Source organism: Vipera berus (genome assembly GCF_964194415.1).
Source record: "Vipera berus genome assembly, chromosome: 12".
Classification (NCBI taxonomy): domain Eukaryota; kingdom Metazoa; phylum Chordata; class Lepidosauria; order Squamata; family Viperidae; genus Vipera; species Vipera berus.
The window spans coordinates 5,232,340-5,257,593 of NC_138215.1; the positions used below are offsets into that span (position 1 = coordinate 5,232,340).

At 47.4% G+C, this 25,254-nt stretch overlaps 1 protein-coding gene across 7 annotated transcripts in view; it reads left to right on the forward strand.

Annotated features, from left to right (window-relative positions):
* The first annotated feature begins 4 nt into the window (after positions 1–4).
* Positions 5–25,254, forward strand: part of DPP8 (dipeptidyl peptidase 8) — a 38,299-nt gene continuing 13,049 nt past the window's right edge. For 3 of the 7 annotated variants that reach the window (XR_014027712.1, XR_014027713.1, XM_081337543.1), the window contains exons 1-11: positions 3,226–3,572; positions 3,751–4,027; positions 7,423–7,535; positions 9,307–9,480; positions 11,805–11,973; positions 12,662–12,772; positions 16,217–16,345; positions 16,727–16,788; positions 19,355–19,455; positions 19,763–19,940; positions 25,029–25,188. Coding sequence is in view for 5 of the 7 variants with exons in the window: in XM_081337543.1 (XP_081193669.1) it covers positions 3,567–3,572; positions 3,751–4,027; positions 7,423–7,535; positions 9,307–9,480; positions 11,805–11,973; positions 12,662–12,772; positions 16,217–16,345; positions 16,727–16,788; positions 19,355–19,455; positions 19,763–19,940; positions 25,029–25,188 (1,480 nt within the window). In the remaining 2 variants the exon portion in view is untranslated. Of the gene's footprint in view, positions 123–368; positions 472–3,225; positions 3,573–3,750; positions 4,028–7,422; positions 7,536–9,306; positions 9,481–11,804; positions 11,974–12,661; positions 12,773–16,216; positions 16,346–16,726; positions 16,789–19,354; positions 19,456–19,762; positions 19,941–25,028; positions 25,189–25,254 lie in introns of those variants that run through there. The other 4 variants (XM_081337540.1, XM_081337541.1, XM_081337539.1 and 1 more) reach the window with 4 other exon arrangements.

Here is a 25,254-nt window from a genome sequence, read left to right on the forward strand (position 1 = left end):
GGCGCTGCTGCGCGCCGGAGGAGGAGGCGGAGGAGGAGGAGGAGGCGAGGAAGGGAGGCCGGCAGGTCCCCGCCCGGCGGCCGCCCCGCCGAGAGCGCCTCTCCTGCCCCGGCGGCCGCCCAGTAAGTGCCGCTGCAGCCGTCGGGGGGGGGGGCAGCGCCGGCCCAGTCCCGGGGAGGAAACCCCCCCCGCGGGCAGCATTTTCCGGGCTGGGGGCTGCGGGTGGGGGGCGCCGAGCGAGCCCGGGCGGGGGTCCTTCTGGGGGGCCAGAGGGAGAAAAAACCCCCCCGGGAGATCGGAGCGCAGGGCTTCTTGCAACGGGGCGGGGGCGCCGGGCGGGGCTCCCGGCCGGGCCTTGCTGCGTCCCCCGCGGGCTCCGGGTGGGCAGGAGGGCGGCGGGCAGCGGAAGCAGCAGCCCCGGGCAGGGTCGGGACGAAGCCGGAGCAGCCGCCGCGGGCCAGGCCGGGCGAGGTTAGTCGGGGGGGGGGGCTCCTCTGCCTCCGCCCCGGCTGGGAGTCTCCACGGGGGGGGGGATGGGAGGCGATGGGCGCGTGCCAGGCTGGGTGGGGGGGCGGAAAGACACCCCCGCCTCGTTTCTGCAAGCAACCCTCCCCGCTGCGGGATTTATGGGGAGGGGGATCCGCTGGCTGTCCCCGCGGGTGGGAGCCCCGCCGCCTCCAGACGTGCCAGCGCTGGACAAGCTGCCCGTCCAGGCATGTCATCCTAGACGCCCCCCCCTCCCCGGGCTTTTCGCCTGTCCCCCCCCCCACACGAAGGGGGCTCTGAAATTCCCTATCCCCATGGGACCTTCTCCTAATCCTAACCCTGTGCCTGAGCTATGGGATGGGGGGGGGGTTGATAGGGCATATCAGACCCCCCCATGCCCGTTTCCTGCCACCCCACAGCGAGGGGGCTCCTCCAGGACCTCACCCAGGTGTTCCAAGCGATCTGCCGTTTCCATTTGGGGCGTCACATCTGAGCATGAACACCGGTGGGCTCGTGCCCCCACCTCCCACCCCCTCCCCTATTTTCTGAACTACAGGTAGTCTTCGACTTACGTCCGCAATCGTAACCGGAGCTTACTCTGTTAAGCCAGGCTGCGGTTACGTGAGTTGTACCCACTTTTGACAACCTTTATTGCCAAGGTTCTTAAGCGAATCGCTGCTGTTGTTAAGTGAATCGTGGGTCATTGAGGGAACCTGGCTTCCCCAGTTGACTTGGCTTGTCGGAAGCCGGCTGGGAAGGTTGCAGATGTGCCGGTTCCCAAGTGCCCAAATTTGGTCACATGACCATGGGGATGTTGACACGGTCGTGAGTGCGAGATTTGGTCATAAGTCACTTTTTTCAGCGCCGCTGTGGCTTCGAACAGACACTAAACAAATGGTTGTAAGTCGAGGATACCTGCCTTAATTACAATGCAGCCGTCAGTTTGAACGTAGAAAATTTATGCTGTGCTTGAGTAATTTGCCCACAGGCCCTGTTAAAAGGATAACCAAACAAACCACTTTATGACTTTGTGCTTACAGTTTAGTGCATGTTGGTTTGGTCAACATTCATTAAACTATACCAAAGCATTAATCTATAACTCAGCAAAGCCATAAGTTATTATCGTCATTAATTAGAACAAAGGAGAAATTTCCTAACGGGGAACAGCGTGCCTTCAAAAGTGGTAGGTGCTCCATCATTGAAGGCTTTCAAAAAGAGACTGGACACTTAATTGTCTGGAATGGTGCAGGGCAGAGGTCCCCAACCTTTTGGGCACCAGGGACCAGTTATGTGGGGAGAGGTTTTTCCACAGACCAGAAGGTGCGTGGTTTTGTGTGCTGCTTGCATCTCGCGGATGGGGCTTTGTGCAGACCGGTTTCTAACATGCCACGGATTGGGACCAGGGTTGGACCTCTGAGGTCCTTCCAACTCTTATTATTCCATGTTCATGTCTTTGAGGCCTGTGTTTACACAAGGCCACCAACCTAAGCTAAGCTATTTTCTAGATCAGGGGTCTTCAAACTTGGCCCTTTTATGACTTGTGGACTTCAACTCCCAGAATTCCTCAGCCAGCATGGCTGGCTGAGGAATTCTGGGAGTTGAAGTCCACAAGTCATAAAAGGGCCAAGTTTGAAGACCCCTGTTCTAGATTGCTTGCACAATCTATGGGATTGTTTGAAAAGTCAGCTTCTCCACTCTCCAGACATGTCAGATAAAATCGGGCATCTCCTGAAAAGTTAAAACAAGATAGCAATTGCAAAGAAGGTCAACTGTTAGGCCCTTTTCAAACCATTCGGAGTGCCTTCCAAACAATTTTTCACTTTTAAGCAAAACAGGGTTGGATAATTTTCATTGCTTTCTCTTTTTTTTACCCATTTTAAAACATTTATGTATTTTTAGCTTTCCCATGATTTATTTTCTACCACTCTGGAGATAAAACATACAACACAAAAGCTAAATAACATGTACAGTAATAGGTTCCCAAGAAAAAGCAAAGGGCCCAAACCCTGGAATGGAGGTTTTGAGTTTTTGTCTTGCAATCTATCCCAAGGCCTTCACATAGGCAGCATATCAATGTGTTTGCAATAAATACATACATATTTATAAATAGACATAAAGAGCGATTTCTTTAGCCCTTGATCTTCACCCAGGCCTGTAGCAAGGGGAAATGAGACCCCTCCATTCATCACAGTAGCCACCTTTCACATTTTCCTTAATTGTAATTTCTTTGATTGGGTGTCAGCTTCCCAGAATTGATGAGAATCAGTGACATACAAGTGTAATAATAATAATACAGGTAGTTCTCGACTTACAATAATTCATTTAGTGACTGCTCAAAGTTACAACGGCACTGAAAAAAGTAACTTATGAGTGTTTTTCAGTTTCAACCTTTGAAGCCTCCCCATGATTACGTGATCCAAATTCAGAGGGTTGGCACTGGTTCATACTCATGACAGCTGTGGTGTCCCAGGGTCATGCGATCAACGTTTGCAATCTTCTGACAAGCAAAGTCAATGGGGAAGCCAGATTCACTTAACTGCTATTAACTTATCAACTAGATTGATTCACTTAACAACTGTGGCGGGGAAGGCCATAAAATGGGACAAAACTCAACAACAGAAATTTGGGGCTCAGTTATGGTTGTAAGTCAAGGATTACCTGTAAGAGTAATAATGATAGGTGGATAAAAATGCCAGATCCAGTCTAAACATCTGGCTGACTGTGCAGCAAAACATAATAACAACCAGCTAAACTATTGGTAGCTATGATTTACATTGTTGTGAACAGATAATAATATGATGATTTCTTTAATATTATTAAACAACATCTGCCTCTCCCAGGTCCTTGGGAAGGAGTCGAGAGGTGGACAAAAATACCAAATCCAGTCTAACATCTGGCTGATTCTGACCAACCATAATAATAATACAAAGTGGACTTAATACTGTACCCCAGAGGGCTAGGCTGGAGCATGAGCACAATTCAGAAATAAGAGAAAGAATGATCAGTGGTCGTCGGAATTCCCAGAAGATCCCTTGTCCACCACTGGACATCCTTCCTTGAACATCCCAAAGGAATCTATAATGCTGGTAGGCCGATAGCTCACCTGTTATAAGACAGCTTTCCAAACATCTGAAGATGTTCTCCAGCTTTTTGAGTGATTCCTGGGTCAGAATGGAAGGAGGCAGCTGAAAGTTCTCGAAAGAAGGACACAGGCTAGAGGTGGCCTCTTTAGTAGCATAGGGTTTTGATGAATTTCTTTTCCAGAGTCCAAGATGTGTGATGGCATCAGCCATGAAGACTGAGCAACCCGCCCTGGAAATCTTTGAGACGGCCGAGTGCCAGGAAAATGTGGTGGCGGCCGAGGAGACGGTCAAGCTGGAGCCATATTACGTGGAGAGATATTCATGGAGTCATCTGAAGAAGCTCCTGGCAGATACCAGGAAGTATCACAGCTGCCTGATGGCCAAGGCGCCCCACGACTTCACATTTGTGAAGAGGAACGATCCAGAATGTCCTCATTCGGACCGGATGTACTATCTGGGTGAGTTGAGTGTCTCCAAGGGCCAGGATTTTAGGCACCGACTCTTTCAAAGCCATGCTGGCTTGCATTGTGTCCACTGTAACAAAGAGAAGGACATGATAGCAGTCTTCCAGTACTGGCTGACAGAGAGAAGAGGGGGTGTCGACCTATTCCCCAAAGCATCTGTGGGCAAGACAAGAAGTAACAAATGGAAACTAATCAAGGAGAGAAGCAACCTAGAACTAAGGAGAAATCTCCTGACAGTGAGAACATTTAAACAGTGGAACAGCTTGCCTTCAGAAATTGTGGGTGTTCCATCACTGGAGGCTTTTAAAAAGAGACTGGACGTCTGTTTATCTGAAATGGTATAAGGTCTCCTGCCACTGCAGGGGGGTTGGACTAGAAGATCTCCAAAGTCCCTTGCAACCCTATGAGCTGTTCTGTTCCAGCCTACTACCGGCCCTGCAGAAATGTCAGGGACAACCCCTTTTCAAAAGTCAATAGGCTGAAAGTAAGCCAGCCAAATTTATTTACACAAAGCAAACGAAACAGATCCAAAACAGAGCAAAACAAAATACTAACCACGACTAAATCAGAAGCTGTTCAAACGGTTGCCTTCAGCAACCAGCACCTCCCACACATTCCCCTTTTAAACACAGTTTCAAGGCGTGGCTTCTCTTTGCCTCCTCCCGAGGTGCCTTATTGCCCTCCTCCTTTGTTCACTCCAGCTTGTCTGCCTCCTGCTTCGGGCGTCCTTGAACAAAGCCAGCTGTGAATCATCTTCTTCCAATCTTTCAGGCTCACACAGCTGGGTCTGAGGAGGAACAAGATGGGAGGGGCCTGGCTGAGAGCTCTGCGATACCTCAGAACTTTCCTCTGCAGGCTCTCCAATCCCTTTCTCCTCCTCCTCCTCAGAATTGTCCGATTCAGCTGCCGAACTCACAGGCTGACACTGAATCACAACATGAGCTTCAGACAGAATGGTCGATGAATAGATAGGACCTAAAAGATGGAAAGAACATTTTCCTCCATTTATTAAAACGTTATTTATGCGCAGGACTAATGGTTGCCTCCTGTTATTTATTTGTGTGCTCATTTGCCGTGGAACCTACAAGCCAACACAGTCTGTTGTAGCCCAGACTGTAGGCCCACGGTAAATAAGATGAAAATGAAGAACGGCATGATCAACCAAAACACCTGTAAAGAAAGACCAACATCCATTTGAAAAACCAATCATTGAACAAGGGGTCCATCATATAATAATAGAGTTGAAAGGGACCTTGGAGGTCTTCTAGTCCAATCTCCTGCTCAAGCAGGAGACCCTATTGTGGGGTCAGTTCTTCCAGAGCTACATTTCTGTCTGGCTCTCCTCTTCAATAAACTACAACCTTCTTTCTAAAGCAGTCGCCATGTTGTCTATTTCCTGCTTGGACTGAACCATGATGAAGAGTTTTCCTTCAGCACTACCATTCCGGATAAATGGCTGTCCAGTTACCATTCTTTTGAAATAGTCACATTCTGGCTTGGGGGTAGAGTTTAAGAGGCTTAAAAAGAACCAGGGTAGGGGCCACATAAATCTTGGGGGGCGGGGGGGTGTGGATGGTGTTCCAGTGGACTGTTGCCATGAGAAAAAAGTTCCATTTCCTGGATTCCACCAGGAAACACAAGTTTAATTGAAGGGACCTGGAGCAAGTGGATGGAGCAGGTTCCTAGATAATCTCATTATAATGATATAAATAATTACTTTGCTGCTTTGTATCATCCACAGTGTTCTTGATTTTTCTTTATCTTAATAAATTGAAGTAGTAGTTGAAAAGAAAGTCAGAACAGTATCTAGAATAAAGAGGTTTCACGTATGAAGGCTGCAGAAACAGGTCTTTTTGTAGGGAAAAGAATTTAGACCCGGGTCGATAGAGATGCTCTGAACCAGCCAGGCAGCCTCGTCTCTCTAAAAAAGCACTGAGCAACTGCCCGCTGAACTTTTATTCACCTCCTTTCTCTGAATTCCAAATACAACATTACATAAACCCCATCAATCTCAAAAAAATAGGATACGTAGTGATAATTGGATACGTAGTGAGAACTTCTCAGGTGCCTATGAGATCATTACAAAAACAAGATACTAAAAGATATATGAAAGCTCTATCATAGCGTTTCCCAAACCTCCCACATGCCATCCTGCACGAACCAGGAGAGTGTGCTCATCACTGTAATTCACGTATAAGAAACATTTGGGAAAGCTGAAGGTTGGGAGGCCAAAAGCTGGCCGTTCCCACATCTTTTCAGGATGTGTTCATTTTGTGGAATTGGCTGTTCCCCCTCCCCATCCCCAAATTTATCTATTAAACTTGTATGCTCTCCATCTCACCAAAAGCCTCTCTAGGCAGTTTCAAAGGCAACTCTATGCTTCTCATATCCACCTTTTGCTGAGTCTTTCCAAAGATGCTTGGAAATTCAGATCCACAATACTGAGGGCCATCTGGTGTAGTTCTTTTTTATCTGAAGAGCTGTTCTATTTCTCTTACGATGACTCAATAGAGTAGAACAGAAAAGAACAGAATAGAACTGAACAGAATACAGCTTGTCGATCAAAAGGTCAGCAGTTTGGCGGGTCGAATCCCGAGTGCCGCGTAGCAGAGTGAGCGCCTGTTACTCATCCCAGCTTCTGCCAACCTAGCAGTTCGAAAGCACATAAAAATGCAAGTAGAAAAATAGGGACCACTACGGTGGGAAGGTAACAGCGTTCCGTGCGCCTTTGGCGTCTAGTCATGCCGGCCACATGACCACGGAGACGTCCTCGGACAAGTGCTGGCTCTTCGGCTTTGAAACGGAGATGAGCACCGGCCCCTAGAGTCGGAAACGACTAGCACGCATGTGCAGGGGAACCTTTACCTTAGGGTAGAATAGAATAAAAATTTTATTGTCACTTTAAATGTACACTAATCAGCATACATTAAAATGAAATTTTGTTGCATTGAGCTGTCAAAGGGTAACCACCTCCAATATACACTACATAAACATGACAAAAGGTTATGCATATACTCACATACACACATATGTATAACACAGAAACAACACAGTCTAGTTTGGATGTATACATATACATGGTGACAGAAAAAAACGAATCCTGTGAATTTACAAGACGGATTGCATAAGGAACAAAAAGCTGTTGCATAATCTAATAGTCCTGCTATAAATACTTCAAAACTCTTGTGATATTAGAAATTTTTATTTGGCTGTTCTGGGTCTGGATAGGTCTCTGGGTCTGCATGGGATGTAACCACTAGCAAATAAATGCATTTATAAATCAACTGACACTTGCTGGTTTTTAAGTCCATATGACAATTTTGGCTTGGGACTCTGGTAGCAAGAAGAAAAATTCAGTATGTTTTTTCCCTTTCTTTCTTACTAATTAGCCATGTCTGGTGAAAACAGGGAAAACACCCTTTTTTATTCCGAAATCCCCAAAACGGTAAACAAGGCTGCCATTCTTATGCTGTCTTGGAAGCCACTTTTAGACCTTTTTCAGGTATGTCATTTGGTTATTTCTTCCCTCTTTCATCCCTCCTCTTTTTCCCCGTCCTAAAGGTGAACTACAACTCCCATCTGAATCACCGGTACCAAGGTCAGGGGTCAAAAAAGTCAAGATGGTGGCTGCAACCCAGGGCTTCAGTCACAGGGTTGCAGCCACCATCTTGACTTTTTTGACCTCTCCTCCCTTCCGGATGCCTGTCAAGCTGCAGTGATCAGTTGAAAGCATTGTCCCAAGATTTGTGCTAGATATCTTGGTAATGCTAACAGGTTCTTGTTGCTGGCTACTGTCTTCACTTATTCAACATGCAAAGCACTTTCTCCTTGGCTGCGTTTAGTTTTAATCATTTAGCATTTGGTCTGAGTTGTTTGAAGGTTTTGGTATCAGCTTTGATATCAGGAAGAAGCTTAACAGAATAGCAGAATTGGAGCTTGGGGGGTCTTCTAGTCCAACCCCTTAATTATCAATTGCTTAAATAAAAGCAGCTTTTTTTGAAGTAATTCTGATGAAGTTAAGTAATGCTACAAGATCTCTTTGAAATAATTGAGAGCTCTGGCGCATCATCCATAGTAGATGCAGAAAATAAGGACCTTGATGGAGACATAAATAATTCTTGACTTACGACTGATCACTTAGTGACACTTTGCACTCAGAGGCAAAGATGGATTTGATTACATCCTCGTGAGTTATGGAAATAAGGAAGAACTGCAAGAGAAAGCCTAGGAAAATTATTTCAAACTGGTAAAGGAAGTCCTCGACTTACGAATATGTAGTTGCTTAGTGTCCATTCAGAGTTACAATGGACCTCCTCAGGGTTATGCAATTTCAAAGTTTCAGTGGTCACATGATCACAGTTTGGGTGCTTGGCAACCAGCCTGCACGTAGGGCCCTTTGTGGTGTCCTGTGGTCACATAAACACGATTTATGGGTTTTTTTGCCAGAAACCAGTATTTACTTCACCTTTCCAGCAAAATAGGGCCATTGCAGACAGTGAATTCACTTAACACTTGGGTTCATTCAAGCTGCAGTGTCCATTTATGAACTGCCGCTGAAAAGTGATAAAATTGGGCACAGTGGCACGGTGACCCACATAATGATGGGCACAACCTATGACTGGGCACAACCTTATGACTATTCCAGTCATAAGTTGAAGAGTACCTGGATACAGGAGCCATTATACAAGCAAAAGAGGATGAAACTTGGTTTAAGGCCAAAGCAACAAGAGAGCATCCAGAAGCAGCCGAAGCAAACATCCCCCTAATTCAACTGGACTATCATAGGGGAGCAGATGCAGCATAATTAGACTCTTGTTATAGCCAGTGCAGGTAGTCCTGGACGTACAACCACAATTAAGGCCAAATTTTTATGTTGCTAAGTGAGACATTTGTTAAGTACATTTTACCCCATTGTACAGGTTTTCTTGCCACGGTTGTTAAATGAATCACTGGAGTTGCTAAGTTAGCAACATGGTTGTTAAATAAATCTGGCTTCCCCGTTGACTTTGTTAGAAGGTTGCAAAAGGGGATCACATGAACCCTGGGACACTGCAGTCGTCATAAATAGGAGCCAGTTGCCAAGTGTCTGAATTTTGATCACGTGTCACGGATGCTGCAATGGTCATAAGTGTGAACAACGATCGTGTCACTATTTTTTCAGTGTCATTGTAATTTCGAATTGTCACTAAATGGATGGTTGTAAGTCAAGAACTATCTGTAATAAACAGTTTTGTTTTCCCGCACGTTCTTCTGACCCTGTCCTCTCATGTCAGGCCAGCCTGGATTATGGGATGTACTCACGAGAGGAAGAGTTGCTGCGGGAGAGGAAACGCATCGGCACCGTTGGGATCTCTTCCTACGATTATCACCAGGAAAGTGGCACATTTTTATTCCAAGCTGGCAGTGGGATCTATCATGTCAAAGATGGCGGCCCAAATGGGTTTACGGTGAGTGGTTGTGGGAAATTGTTGTTCCTTGCTGGTAGCATTGGGCAAAATAATTTAATACCACTTTATAATGCCTTGGTAAGACTACACTTGGAATACTGCATCCAGCTTTGGTCACCACCATGCAAAAAAGACGTTGAGACTTTAGAAAGAGTACAGAGAAGAGCAACAAAGATGATTGGGGGACTGGAGGCTAAAACACATAGGGAACGGTTGCTGGAATTGGGTATGTGTAGTTTAATGAAGAGAAGGGTGAGGGGTGACATGACAGCAGTGTTCCAGTATCTCAGGGGCTGCCCCAAAGAAGAGGGAGTCAAGCTATTCTCCAAAGCACCTGAAGGCAGGACAAGAAGCAACAGATGGAAACTAACCAAAGAGAGAAACAACCTAGAACTAAGGAGAAATTTCCTGACAGAACAATTAATCAGTGGAACAACCTGCCTCCAGAAGCTGTGAATGCTCCAACACTGGAAGTTTTTAAGAAGAGACTGGACAGCCATTTGCCTGAAATGGTAGGGTTTCCTGCCTGAGCAGGGGGCTGGACTGGAAGACCTCCAAGGTCCCTTCCAGCTCTATTCTGTTATACCAAGAGACTGGACAACCATTTGTCTGAAATGGTATAGAGTTTCCTGCCTGAGCAGGGGTTGGTCTAGAAGACCTCCAAGGCTCCTTCCAACTCTGCTATTCTATTCTGTTCTATTCTACTCTAGTCTAGTCTAGTCTAGTCTAGTCTACCGTACTCCACTCCACTCCGTTCCATATTTTCTGTTCTGTTCTGTTCTGTTCTGTTCTGTTCTGTTCTTCTACTCTACTCTACTCTTATTCTGTCCTATCCTTTTCCTATTTCTATTACCATTTGAGGGTTTCCTGCCTGAGCAGGGGTTGGATGCTGTTTCTGGTGAAGCAGGAAGAAAAATTCTATCATAAACATTGGAGAAGGACCTGGATGGTTCTCCTTCTCTCCGAACCTCCAACTTGTTGTGATTCAGGGCCAGCCTGTGGGTCCGGCAGCCGGCTCGGATGTCTCGGATGACTCAGACGAGGGGGAGGAGGAGGGTGTTGAAGACGAACTTGCTGATGATGGCTTGGAGGCTTCGCAGAGCCCCCAGCCAGGGCCCTCTTCTCAGCTGCGCGAGCCCGACAGTGCGGATGATGATGACCCACAGCTGGCCCTGTTCAAGGACGCCCGACGCAGGAGGCAGTCAAGCAGGAACAAGCAGAGAAAGGCTGTGGGACTCCTCGGAAGGAGGCACAGGGAGGCCACGCCCTGAACTCTAATAAAAGGAGTGTTTGGGGAAGGGCTGGTTGCTGAAAGCAACCGCTCCGTTTGAGGATCAAAGTTCCGGTATTTTGTTTCTTGTTCTGTTGTTTTGCTTGTGAATTAAACTTGGCAGACGCCTTCCAGCCTCAGTTGTTTTCCAGTCTCTACCGTTTGTACAGGGGTTGCCTTTCTGCAAGGCCGGTAGTAGGCTGGTACAGAACACAACTATCATTTCCTGCTGGAGCTTTGGAGCAGACTTGCTGCTTGATTATTATTATGATTATAGTTGGTTACATAGTGTGTCAAATATTTAGACTGAATTTGGCATTTTTATCCATCTATCGAGTCCTTCTGTTATTATTATTTATTTACAGTATAAAGGTAAAGGTTCCCCCGCACATGCGTGCTAGTCGTTTCCGACTCTAGGGGCCGGTGCTCATCTCCGTTTCAAAGCCGAAGAGCCAGCGCTTGTCCGAGGACATCTCCGTGGTCATGTGGCCGGCATGACAAGATGCCAAAGGCGCACGGAATGCTGTTACCTTCCCACCCTATTTTTCTACTTGCATTTTTACGTGCTTTCGAACTGCTAGGTTGGCAGAAGCTGGGACGAGTAACAGGCACTCACTCTGCTATGCGGCACTCGGGATTCGATCCGCCAAACTGCCGATCTTCTCATCAACAAGCTCAGCGTCCTAACCCACTGAGCCACCACATCCCTTACATTTATAGTATATCCCACCATTATTATTTCTCATAAATAACTCAAGGCAGCGGACATACTTAATACTATTTCCTCTTCCTGTTTTCCCCACAACAATGGCAGTAGCACTTAGATGTATGTACCATTTCCTCATGCTTTGCTATGTGGTTTACAGAGTCAGCATCTTGCTGACTCTGTGAAAACAAAGGGGGCTTTATGTTCTCCAGCCTTCTGAAGGTATCAGGTAGCTGGCCTATCCTGTTCAACGTCTCATCTTGAGCTGCTCTTTATTTCACACATTGATCCAGGAGGAGCAAGTACGTAGTTCAAAAGAGCCCTTTCCGTGTTCTTTTATCGTTACAGCAACAGCCTTTGCAGCCCAATCTGGTTGAGACCAGTTGCCCTAATATTCGGATGGATCCGAAAATCTGCCCAGCAGACCCCAACTGGATTGCCTTTATTCACAGCAATGATATCTGGATCTCCAATCTGGCGACCCAAGAAGAGTGGAGGTTAACTTTTGTACATAAAGGTGATGCTGGCTAATCCATGGTTTGTTGAATGATGGTTTGTTAAATAAAGTAGAATTGACTGGGTTTGGAAAAATGAATGATACTTTGCATTAGCATGGTGGATGACCCAAACTTTCCTCTCAAAGCCAGATAGCTGTAGAACTATTAATGGCAGCTGATTTGATCAAACCGTGGCTTATTTTCATATCCTGATTAGGTTTCCTTCTGATTTTAAATCATGGTTGGGTTTTCCAAATGAAGCCCTCCTTGTCTGAATGTTTATTGGGGAGTTTCCAGCTTGAGTTCTCCTGTGTGCTGCCTTCGGATTACCAGTGTATTGCATATTACTTAAAGTTTAAACTCAACTAGAGGTTGTCCTTGACTTACAACAGTGTAACGGAGCCTGCACATCCCGGTCATAGTTCAGGGTGGTCATAAATTGGGTGATCCAGATGACCGATCAGATTTTATGAGCTTTTTTCAGCGGTCGTAAATGCTGGTTTTTCAGCAAAATGCTTGTAAAACACAACCGTTTGATGCTGCAAATGGCTATAAATGCCGTCCAGTTGCCAACACCCAACATGGGAATTGTGACCGCAGGAGGCGCAGCCATTGGATCTTAGCAATTCTGGGCAGCATCCTGGACATTTTGCAGATTGCAACAGTTGTTTAATCTCCCTCCTTTTGCCTCTTATGTTGCCTGCACAGAACTTGCCAGCATTGAAGAGGATCCCAAGTCTGCTGGAGTTGCTACCTTTGTGCTGCAGGAGGAGTTTGACAGATACACAGGCTACTGGTGGTGCCCAGCCGCTGAGCCAAGTAAGTGACCAAGGTGTGCAGCTCAAGAAGTTGACTTAACTTCCCGGATGTCAGCCATCCCACCTTGGCCTTTAGAACAAAAAGAAGCTTGAACTCGTGTTTAGTAAAAACACACTTTACTAAAGGTAGAATTCTTTATTGGCCAAGTGTGGTTGGACACCCAAGGAATTTGTCTCCGGTGCATAAGCTCTCAGTGTACATACAAGTAATAATGAATCTTGGCAGAAGAACACAAGTAGTCCTGTCGCCTAAGAAATCATTTGAAGCTCCAGTGGACCTACCTGGGGGAAATTTATAAACTGGGTTCAAAGTTCCAATGGTCCCCCCAGCCGTCATGACCACACATCAGGGACTCAGCAATTTTGGGCTGTATTTATAGCTGTTTGGGATGTTCTGCGGCCATGAGACTGATTTACAATGGTTTTTTTTTCCAAAAACTAGCATTTATGTCCAGTTTTTGGCAAACTGGCCCAGAGCAATCCATTGACAACCAAGACATGTGGTTTACAATTGCTGCAGACAATGTAATAAATGTCGCCAGTTACGACTGTGATAGACAGGCTTCATTATAGTCACAATTGTCAATGTTATCTGGGAGGAGTTTGATTCTGTGACCCCTGATGAAGTGGACAGGATTATGGGGAGGCTGAGCTCCACCACATGTTTATTGGACCCGTGCCCTTCCTGGCTGGTTTATGCAGCTAGGGAGAGGACACGAGGCTGGTTCCAGGCGGTGATATCTGCTTCTTTGAGTGAGGGTAATTTCCCCACCGTCTTGAAGGAGGCGGTGGTGAGACCCCTCCTCAAGAAGCCTGCCTTGGACCCAGCTGTGTTGAACAACTTTCGTCCAGTCTCCAACCTTCGCTTTCTTGCGAAGGTTGTTGAGAGTGTGGTGGCGCATCAGCTTCCTCTGGTCCTGGATGAAGCGGATTATCTGGATCCGTACCAATCGGGTTTCAGGCCCGGGTACAGCACGGAGACGGCATTGGTCGCTCTGGTGAATGATCTCTGGAGGGCTCGGGATAGGGGATGTTCCTCTGTCCTAGTCCTATTAGACCTCTCAGCGGCTTTCGATACCATCGACCATGGTATCCTGCTGCGGCGTCTCAGGGGATTGGGAGTGGGAGGCACAGTTCTTCGGTGGTTCTCCTCCTATCTCCTGGGACGTTCGCAGTCGGTGTTGGCAGGGGGGCAGAGATCGGCCCCTAGGTCTCTCGTTTGTGGAGTTCCTCAGGGGTCGGTTCTCTCGCCTCTCCTGTTCAACATCTACATGAAACCGCTGGGTGAGATCATTCGTGGTTTTGGAGTTGGGTATCATCAATATGCTGATGATACCCAACTTTTTATTTCTACCCCAAACCACCCCAGTGATGCCCTCGCTGTGATGTCCCGTTGCCTGGAGGCGGTTCGGGTCTGGATGGGGAGGAACAGACTTCAACTCAACCCGGACAAGACTGAGTGGCTGTACATTCCAGCATCCCGGGACATTCAAAATGTTCCATCTCTTTCTATGGGGGGTGAGCTGTTACCCCCCGTTTATAGGGCTCGCAACTTGGGAGTCCTCCTAGATTCACGACTTACTTTGGAAGATCATGTAGCAGCTGTGACTAGGGGGGCTTTCGCCCAGGTTCGCCTGGTGCGCCAGTTGCGGCCCTATCTGGACCGGGATGCCCTGTGTACGGTCACTCATGCGCTCGTGACCTCTCGCCTTGACTACTGTAATGCTCTCTACATGGGGCTTCCCTTGAAGACCACTCGGAGGCTCCAACTGGTACAGAATGCGGCCGCGAGAGTTGTCTTGGGAGTTTCCCGGTACTCCCATGTTACACCTTTGCTCCGCGAGCTACATTGGTTACCAGTTGTCTTCCGGGTGAGGTTCAAGGTCTTAGTGATGGTTTTTAAGCCCCTACATGGCATGGGTCCGGAATACCTCGGGGACCACCTGCTGCCGGCGTCAACTCCCCTCCGCCCTGTGCGTTCCCACAGAGAGGGCCTCCTCAGGGTGCCTCCAGTCAGAGAATGCCGGCTGGTGGCCCCCAGGGGGAGGGCCTTCTCTGTGGGCGCCCCGGCTTTGTGGAATCAACTGCCGGTGGAGCTCCGGATGGCACCGGATCTCCGCTCCTTCCGACGCGGGTTAAAGACCCACCTGTTTGAACAAGCTGGCCTGGCCTGATGGGGAGTTAATTTGGGTTTTAAATATTTGTATATTTTATAGTTTTATCTTGGGCATTAATTTAATTCTATTTTAACTTTTGTAGTTTTGTATTTTTATCATATGCCCTGTTCACCGCCCTGAGTCCCTCGGGAGAAGGGCGGTATAAAAATTTAATAAAACTAAACTAAACTAAACTAAACTTAAAAGACTATGTACGTAAGGTGCTAAGCTTGTTTTAATCTGGACTTGCTAGTTGGCTGGGTTTGTGTTATGGCTCTTATGTCTAGCCCAGGGGTAGGCAACGGTTGGCTCTTTTATGAGTTGTGGACTTCAACTCCCAAAATTCCTGAGCCAGCATAGCTGGCTCAGGAATTCTGGGAGTTGAAGTCCACGAGCCATAAAAGAGCCAAGGTTGCCTACCCTTAGCCTAATGAAGAGAGGGACTACAGATGACATGATAACCGTCTTCCAATATTGGAACGTCTGTCACAGAAAAGGGGGTCGACCTGTTCTCCAAAGAACCTGAAGGCAGGACAAGAAGTAACAGGTGGAAGATCATTAAAGAGAAATTAAGGAGAAATTTCCTGACATGGGAACAATTAAACAGTGAAACAACCTGCCTCCAGATGTGCTAGTGCTTCATCACTGGAGGTTTTTAAGAAGAGACTGGACAACCATTTGTCCGGAATGGTATAGGGTCTCCTGCTTGAGGAGGGGGTTAGACTAGAACAGGGGTGTCAAACTGCCAGCCCGCAGGCCGGAGCATCACGGAGAAACCACGCCCATCCCATTTTCGGCAATGGGAAAAAGTTCCAATACGTCGCGTGATGTCATGTGACGTCGCGAGTTTGACATGCCTGGACTAGAAGATCTCCAAGGTCCCTTCCAATCCTATTCTATGTATTCTGAAGCCACATTTGCCATCCTGCTAGTTCTGCAACACACACACACACACCCAAAAACAAATCTTTGGATTCTGATATAAATCTTGCCTTTTCTCCCAAACCTCATGATGGCTCTGCTTGACCCTTTCTTATTCTTGACTCATGATAATCTTGAGAGGTAGCATAGCCACTAAGATGGCTTCTGCGTCAAAGGATGCAATTGGCTCTTGGTCTCAACCCTCCTAGTTTAAATCTTTGACCAGAATGCTGGTTTGCTGTAGCCAACTAGGATCAGAGGCACCAGGTTTCAAAGTTGGGCTGTCTCTTGGAAGGCAAACCATCAGACAGAAGCTGTTGAGGAGGAGTCAGATACATTGGCCTTTCTTTGGGTGTCTCTCTTGGTAGTTGCTGACGGAAGAAAAATTCTTAGAATTCTCTATGAAGAAAACGACGAGTCAGAGGTGGAAGTTATTCATGTCACATCCCCCATGTTGGAAACCAGGAGGACGGATTCTTTTCGGTATCCCAAGACAGGTGAGAGAACCTGGTGGGACATTCCAGAAAGGGCCCAGTGTTTCTCAACCTCAGCCACTTCAAGAGGTGTGCTGGCTAGAGAATTCTGGGAGTTGATGTCCACACCTCTTGAAGTAGCTGAGGTTGAGAAACATTGCCCTAAGCATCAGAATGTGGATACCAACTGACCTTGGAAAACAAACATAATCAGGAGCCTTTAATTCAGGGGTCTTCAAACTTGGCTCTTTTATGGCTTGTGGACTTCAACTCCTAGAATTACTTAGCCAGGCACGCTGGCTGAGGAATTCTGGGAGTTGAAGTCCATAAGTCATAAAAGGGCCAAGTTAGAAGACCCCTGCTTTAATTCCTCTGTAACTCATAATGGTTTTTTTTCTCTTATAGGTACTGCAAATCCCAAAGTCACTTTCAAGTTATCTGAAATAACTCTTGATTCGGATGGCAGAGTAAGCCTGCTCTGGTTTTTTTTCTCGAATAAATGTCTATAGTGTGATGCCTTGTATTGGTTGAACTGTGGTGCGTTGAATCCACTCTAGTGTCCTGAGTCACAAAAGTGCCTTGCTATAAACCATAGTTTGGTTCCCCATTGCACAAACCCACAGAGTGGTTGATTTGGCCTTGGGGCTGATGACTTAGCATAGACAAGCCATTCTGGCTTATAGGGTAATGAGTGGTGATTACAAACTAGGGCTTAATAATGTGATGCTGTGGGACATGAGAAGTTATGGCTTAATTCGAAAAGCACGCCCAGCCACCTGGTCAGGTCCTAGATGAGAAAGAAGAGGCTTGTCACAAAGACAGGACGAGGAAACTTTTGGAGATTAAAAATTGGTTAGAGTGGGTGAGGCAATCATGTCAAAGTGTTATCAAAGTGTTTTTCAGACTTTGCAACTTGAAGATACAAGTTGCAAGAAAAAGTATGTGAACCCTTTGGGATTACGTGGAGTTTTGCATGAATTGGCCATAAAATGCGCTCTAAACGTCATGTAAGTCACAACAATAGAAAAACACAGTCTGCTTAAAATAATACTACACAAACATTAGCTTTTGTCATGTTTTAATTGAAGATAAGATGGAAACATTCACAGTGCAGAGTGGAAAAAGTATGTGAACCTTTGGAGTTAATAACTGGTTGACCCTCCTTTGGCAGCAATAACCTCAACCAAACGTTTCCTGTAGTTGCAGATCAGACCTGCACAACGATCTGGAGTAATTTTGGACCACTCCTCTTCACAAAACTGTTTCAGTGTAGCAATATTCTTGGGATGTCTGGTGTGAATCGCTCTCTTAAGGTCATGCCACAGCATTTCAATCGGGTTGAGGTCAGGACTCTGACTGGGCCACTCCAGAAGGCGTATTCTGTTCTGTTGAAGCCATTGTTTTGTTGAATTACTTGTATGCTTTGGGTCATTGTCCTGTTGCATCACTCATCCTCTGCGGAGCTTCAGTTGGTGGACAGATGGTCGTACGTTTTCCTGCAAAATGTCCTGATAAACTCGAATTCATTTTCCCATCAATGACAACAATCCGTCGAGGCCCTGAGGCAGCAAACAGCCCCAAACCATGATGCTCCCTCCGCCATGTTTTACAGTGGGGATGAGGTTTTGATGTTGGTGTGCTGTGCCTTTTTTTCTCCACACATAGTGTTGTGTGTTTTTCCCAAACAACTCAATTTTGGTTTCATCTGTCCACAGTATATTTTGCCAGTAGTGCTGTGGAACATCCAGGTGCTCTTTTGCAAACTTCAAACGTGCTGCAATATTTTTTTTGGACAGCAATGGCTTCCTCCGTGGTGTCCTCCCACGTACTCCATTCTTGTTTAATGTTTTCCTTATTGTAGATGTGTCAACAAAAATGTTAGCATGTGGTCTTTAGCTGACACTCTAGGATTCTTCTTTACCTCATTAAGCATTATGCGCTGTGCTCTTGCAGTCATTTTTACAGGACGACCACGCCTAGGGAGAGTAGCAACAGTGGTAAACTTTCTCCATTTGTAGACAGTCTGTCTTACCGTGGACACATGAACATCAAGGCTTTTGGAGATACTTTCGTAACCCTTTCCAGCTATATGCAAGTCAACAATTCTTGATTATAGGTCTTCTGAGAGCTCTTTTCTGCGAGGCATGGTTCACATCAGACAGTGCTTCTTGAGACCAGTAAACCCAAAACAGGTGTGTGTTTTTAAAGGGCAGGACAGCTGTCAGCAACACACCCAATATCATCACACTGATTGAAGTCAAGGTTGGCTCACTTCTGGCTCCAATTAGCTCTTGGAGAAGTCATTAGGCTAGGGGTTCACATACTTTTTCCATCCTGCACTGTGAATGTTTCCATCTTATGTTCAATTAAAACATGACAACAGCTAATGTTTGTGTAGTATTACTTTAAGCAGACTGTGTTTTTATATTGTTGTGACTTACATGACGTTTAGAGCACATTTTATGGCCAATTCATGCAAAACTCCACGTAATCCCAAAGGGTTCACATACTTTTTCTTGCAATTGTATGTGGACTTCAGCTTCCAGAATTCCCCAACCAGTCCATACATCTTCAAGTTGCAAAGTTTGAAACACAGGTGTTATAGAAGGTCTGCAGGCAAGATAAGAATTTCCCTTCTCTTCCCTTCTTCTCTTTCTCCCTTCCTCCCGTCAATGTGGTTCGTAGCATCATACCAAATTTCAGGTGAAAACACTCGATTTTTTATGTTTGCTGTTTGAAAATAGCAACTTGTGCCACTATGTATGGCTGAGGAAACTCCAAGGAAAGCAAAAATGTAGGATTATGGGCATTGTTACAGATCATTCCTGCCCGACAGATTCGAAATAACATAATGGGAGGAAGTTAAGAGCCATACAAACTATGAAACCTGTGAAGGTTCCTGGAAAGAGATTATGACCCAAGTATATTATTATCCGGAATTTGTCCTTCATTTGGCATTCCATGCCTCTTAATATACTTTGGAGAAAGATATTAGTGGGTTTTCTAATTGGCATTTTTACCTCTTCCCTGAAGATTTTGGATGTTGTTGACAAAGAATTGGTCCAACCCTTTGAAATCTTATTCGATGCAGTAGAATATATCGCCAGAGCAGGATGGACACAAGACGGAAAATAGTACGTATTCTATCATTCCTCCATTTGCTCAGGTTTGGATTGGGCTGTTCTGAGCCCTGGTGTTTCAGAGCATCCTTGGGTTGGAAGGGAGCCTAGAGATCTTCTAGTCCACCCCTACACCCAATGCGAGAACCCTCAGACCATCCCAGGCTGTCCAATCTTTTCTTGAATACACCTTCCGTGATGGAGGCCCCATAACTTCAGGAGGTTCCTTGTCTGTCGGCTCAGATCCAGGAGATAAAGCATCAAGTAATATTGCACGATGGTGGCACCTTCTGGTTTCTGATTTCCCATTCCTTTCCGCTAGTGCCTGGGCCATCCTGCTGGATCGTTCTCAAACCCAGCTGCAGATTGCTTTGCTTCCCCCAGCCTTATTTATCCCCATGGAAGAGGACGCCATGGAGAGACAGAAATTAATTGATGCCGTGCCTGACTCCGTTACCCCTTTGATCATTTACGAAGAAACAACAGACATCTGGATAAATGTAAGGATGTATTCCTTCAGGATAGGCCTGCTAAAAGTTCTCTAGCTTTGGATGGAATTGTTGGGACGGAGTATAAGTCCAGAGAGATAGAGGAAGGAAATCAGCTAATGAAGTTTGACAAAAAAAGCTTTTCGATCAGCAGGAAGAGTTGGCTAGCTGAATGAATGAATGAACCTTTATTGTCAAAGTACAACCATGTATACACTGAGATTGGCTGAGCCTCCCTTCATGCCCCCACCACCACCACAGCTCACAGTGACAACAAACCCACCATCTTGTTACACCATGTGAACTAATTGCACAACACACCGGCCTCGCAAGTCAGTCATACATAAAATTCTAATTTAGCCCCTCGCACTACACTGTGCACACTCATCCATACACACATTATTCCAATCACCACACACCAGTACCGGGAGCTCAGGGCCGCTGCGTGTGAACGCGCCGCCACCTTGGGGGGGGGTGGAAGGCAGAGCCCAGGAATTGACTGTATTGATAGAAATTGAAGGGACTTTTGAAAGTCTGCATTGTTAATCTAGTCATGCACAGAGCTACTTTTCACTAGTGGTGAAAATACCAGGCTAGAAATTCGGAAATTGTGAGTTCTAGTCCCACTTTAGGGATGAAAGCCAGCTGGGTGATTTTGGGCCAATCACCAGGAGATGGTGAATTCTAGTTCTGCCTTAGGCACAAAAGCCAACTGAGTGACTTTGGGCCAATCACCAGGCGATGGTGAGTTCTAGTTCTGCTTAGGTATGAAAGCCAGTTGGGTCTAATGTTGTTTTGATGTGTACTTTGTTTTATATGTAGTCAGCTGCTAGATTTGATAGAGGGCCAGTTGGGTAGCTATAAATGTTGAACAAATATAGTTCATCCTCCAGCTACGACCCTGGAATTATGGTTGTAAATTCTGCTAATTATTAAGCGGGTCCAGACATGATAGCACACACCTGTGTAATGTTTTGCAGGGGTGGGTGTCATTAAGTAAATGTCAAAGTCATTAATTGAATATGTTGTCCAGCCTGGGTGGTTTTGTTTTTTTTGCCAGAAACCGGAAGTAAACACTGTTTTCCATAAATAATAAATAAATTGTGGTCATGTGACTTCAGAAACGGTTGTAAATGTAGGCTGATTGCTGAGCGCCTAAAATGTTTAGTTTTAGTTTTAGTTTGTTTTTTTTTTTTAATGAGATTTTTTTATACCGCCCTTCTCCCTAAGGGACTCAGGGCGGTTCACAGGGCATAAATATAAACAACAGTACAAACATTAAAAGATAATTAAATTAATGCCCAAGTTAAAACCAGAATAATAAAACAAACCTATAAAAAACCCAAGTACCCCCATCAGGCCAGACCCGCTAGTTCAAATAAATGGGTCTTCAACCCGCGACGGAAGGATCGGAGGTCTGATGCCATCCGGAGCTCAACCGGCAGTTGGTTCCATAACGCCGGAGCACCCACAGAGAAGGCCCTCCCCCTGGGGGCCACCAGTCGACATTCCCTGACAGGAGGCACCCTGAGGAGGCCCTCTCTGTGGGCGCGCACAGGGCGGAGGGGAGTCGACGCCGGCAGCAGGTGGTCCTCGAGGTATCGCGGACCCATGCCATGTAGGGACTTAAAGATCATAACCAAAACCTTGAACCTTACCCGGAAGACAACTGGTAACCAATGCAGCTCACGGAGCAAAGGTGTAACATGGGAGTACCGGGAAACTCCCAAGACAACTCTCACGGCCGCATTCTGTACCAGTTGGAGCCTCCGAGTAGTCTTCAAGGGAAGTCCCATGTAGAGAGCGTTACAGTAGTCTAGGCGAGAGGTCACGAGCGCATGAGTGACCGTACACAAGGCCTCCCGGTCCAGATAGGGCCGCAACTGGCGCACCAGGCGAACCTGGGCAAAAGCCCCCCTAGTCACGGCCACTATGTGATCCTCCAAAGTGAGTCGTGAATCTAGGAGGACTCCCAAGTTGCGAGCCCTATCCACAGGGGGTAAAAGCTCACCCCCCATAGAAAGAGGTGGAACATCCCAGGTGTCTCGGGAAGCCGGAATGTACAGCCACTCAGTCTTGTCAGGGTTGAGTTGAAGTCTGTTCCTCCCCATCCAGACCCGAACCGCCTCCAGGCAACGGGACATCACAGCGAGGGCATCACTGGGGTGGTTTGGGGTCGAAATAAAAAGTTGGGTATCATCAGCATATTGATGATACCCAACTCCAAAACCACGAATGATCTCACCCAGCGGTTTCATATAGATGTTGAACAGGAGAGGCGAGAGGACCGACCCCTGAGGAACTCCACAAGCGAGAGTCCTAGGGGTCGACCTCTGCCCCCCTGCCAACACCGACTGCGAGCGTCCCAGGAGATAGGAGGAGAACCACTGAAAAACCGTGCCTCCCACTCCCAATCCCCTGAGACGCTGCAGCAGGATACCATGGTCGATGGTATCGAAAGCCGCCGAGAGGTCTAATAGGACTAGGACAGAGGAATACCCCCTATCCCGAGCCCTCCAGAGATCATTCACCAGAGCGACCAATGCCGTCTCCGTGCTGTGCCCGGGCCTGAAACCCGATTGGTAAGGGTCCAGATAATCCGCTTCATCCAGGACCAGAGGGAGCTGATGCGCCACCACACTCTCAACAACCTTCGCAAGAAAGCGAAGGTTGGAGACTGGACGAAAGTTGTTCAATACAGCTGGGTCCAAGGCAGGCTTCTTGAGGAGAGGTCTCACCACCGCCTCCTTCAAGATGGTGGGGAAACAACCCTCACTCAAAGAAGCAGATATAACCGCCTGGAGCCAGCCTCGTGTCCTCTCCCTAGCTGCATAAACCAGCCAAGAAGGGCACGGGTCCAATAAACATGTGGTGGAACTCAGCTTCCCCATAATCCTGTCCACTTCATCAGGGGTCACAGAATCAAACTCCTCCCAGATAACATTGACAAGACCGCCCGTGTCCTGATCGTCAGACTCTGCCCAGCTGGAGTCCAAACCGGTCCGAATCCGAGCGATTTTATCCGACAGATGTTGACCAAACTCCTCGGCACGACCCTGCAAGGGATCCTCCCTCACCTCCTGATTAAGAAGGGAGCGAGTCACCCTAAACAAGGCGGCCGGGCGATTATCTGCGGACGCGATGAGGGTGGAGAAGTAATTACACCTCGCCTCCCTCATCGCAGCGAGATAAGACCTAATGTAGGTTCTTAACTGCAATCGGTCGGGTTCAGATCGGCTGGACCTCCAGCAGCTCTCTAGGCCCCGTTTCCGACGCTTCATCTCCCGGAGCTCCGCGGAGAACCATGGAGCTCGCTGGGATCTGCGCCGGGTCAGGGGCCGCAAGGGTACAACCCGGTCGAGTGCCTCAGTGGCTGCCCTTTCCCAGGCTTCCACTAAGGCATCCGCCGAGCTGTGAGCAATGGAGGCAGGTGGAGACCCCAGCGCCGCTTGGAATCTCTCAGGATCCATTAGGCGTCTGGGGCGGTACCATCTAGTTGGCTCCGTACCTCCACGGCGGGGGGTGGCAAAATGGAAGACCAGCCGCAGGAGGTGATGATCGGTCCATGACAGGGGCATAATAAATGGAAAGCCCCCACCAAGATCATCCAACCACCGTCCAGATAAGAAAATCAGGTCAAGGGTGTGGCCTCCCTCATGAGTTGGCTCAGAAATTAGCTGCGTCAGGTCCATGGCCGTCATGGAAGCCATGAACTCCCGAGCAAGCTCAGATGAACCTCCCAGGGATGGTAGGTTGACGTCTCCCAAAACTATAAGTTTGGGGAACTCAACCACCAACCCTGAGAGGACATCGAGCAGCTCGGGCAGGGCTGCCGCTACGCGACTAGGCGAAATGTACACGAGCAGCAAGCCCAACTGCGCCCCAGAGCCAAATCTCATGAAGAGAGACTCACACCCGACTATCTGAGGAACGGTGGTCTCCCGCGGACATAAGGTCTCCCTAACGATCACCGCCACACCCCCACCCCTACCCTGAGCTCGAGGCTGGTGTAGCACCCGGAAGCCTGGTGGGCAAAGATCAACCAAAGGGACCCCACCCTCTGGGCCCAACCAAGTCTCCGTGATGCAAGCCAGGTCCGCATGCTCACCCTCAACTAAATCCCTAATAAGGGGAGCCTTGTTGACCACGGACCTGGCATTCAGGTACATCAGCCGGAGCTCAGGAGGCTGCACATCATCGCTCCCTGAACCTCGGGAAAGAAGCAGAGGGTCGGAGCGCCCCACCGCTTGCAAATAGCGGAGACGGCGCTCCCGGTAACGATATGGCCCCCTGTCTATCCGCCTGCTGCCATTCCCCGTCGTGGGAATTGGTAATCCCACGACCCGCTCATGAGCCCCGGAGACAACGACCCCTCGTTCTCCCCCCGCGCGGTCAGACCCAAGTCTGGCCTGAACTATGGTTGATTGGCCGCCCCCCAAAGCCAGACAACCCCTATCGCCCACCCCCCTCCCCAACCCCGTAAAAATTTTTGATAAAAACAAAATCAGGGGCCTCTTATTACATTTATGTTGACGGCCCCTACCCCAACCACATTTGGGGAGTATAAGCTGTCCTCGACTTACAACAGTTCATTTAGTGACTGAAGAAAGGAAGCAATGGCTGTTTTTCACACAACTGTTGCACCATCCCCGTGGTCACATGATCAAAATTCAGAAGCTTGGCAAGTGACTCCTATTTACGACGGTTGCACCTTTCCCAGGGTCACATGATCCCCTTTTGCGACCTTCTGACAAGCCAAGTCAATGGAGGAAGCCGGATTCACTTAACAACTGTGACTAATTTCAGAACTGCAGTGATTCCCTTAACAACTGTGACAAGAAAAGTCCTAAAGTGGCGCAAGCTCACTTAACAAATGTTGCACTTAGCCACATAACTAAGTGATCGTAACTCGAGGATTACTGTACTGGTCATCAAAACGTCAAAACTCGGGTCACAGCCTTAGGGAGGTCTGTCATAACTTCGAATAGTCGTTAAGTGATCCGTTGTCAGTGGGGGACCTCCCTGTGAATCGTTTTTGAACTAACCATCCTCGTTTTCCTAGTCTTTGTTTTGACTTGCCCCTCTTCCTTACTTCCGCAGATCCACGACATCTTCCATATTTTCCCCCAAACTCAGGAGGATGTCATAGAATTCATCTTTGCCTCCGAGTGCAAAACAGGATTCCGACATCTGTACAAAATCTCCACCGTTTTAAAAGAGAGCAAATACAAACGATCTTTGGGGGGACTTCCAGCTCCAGGTAACCTCTGATTTTGCTTCTTGGGTCTTAATAAATGGAAGAAGTTGGACCCACGTGCAGAAGGCC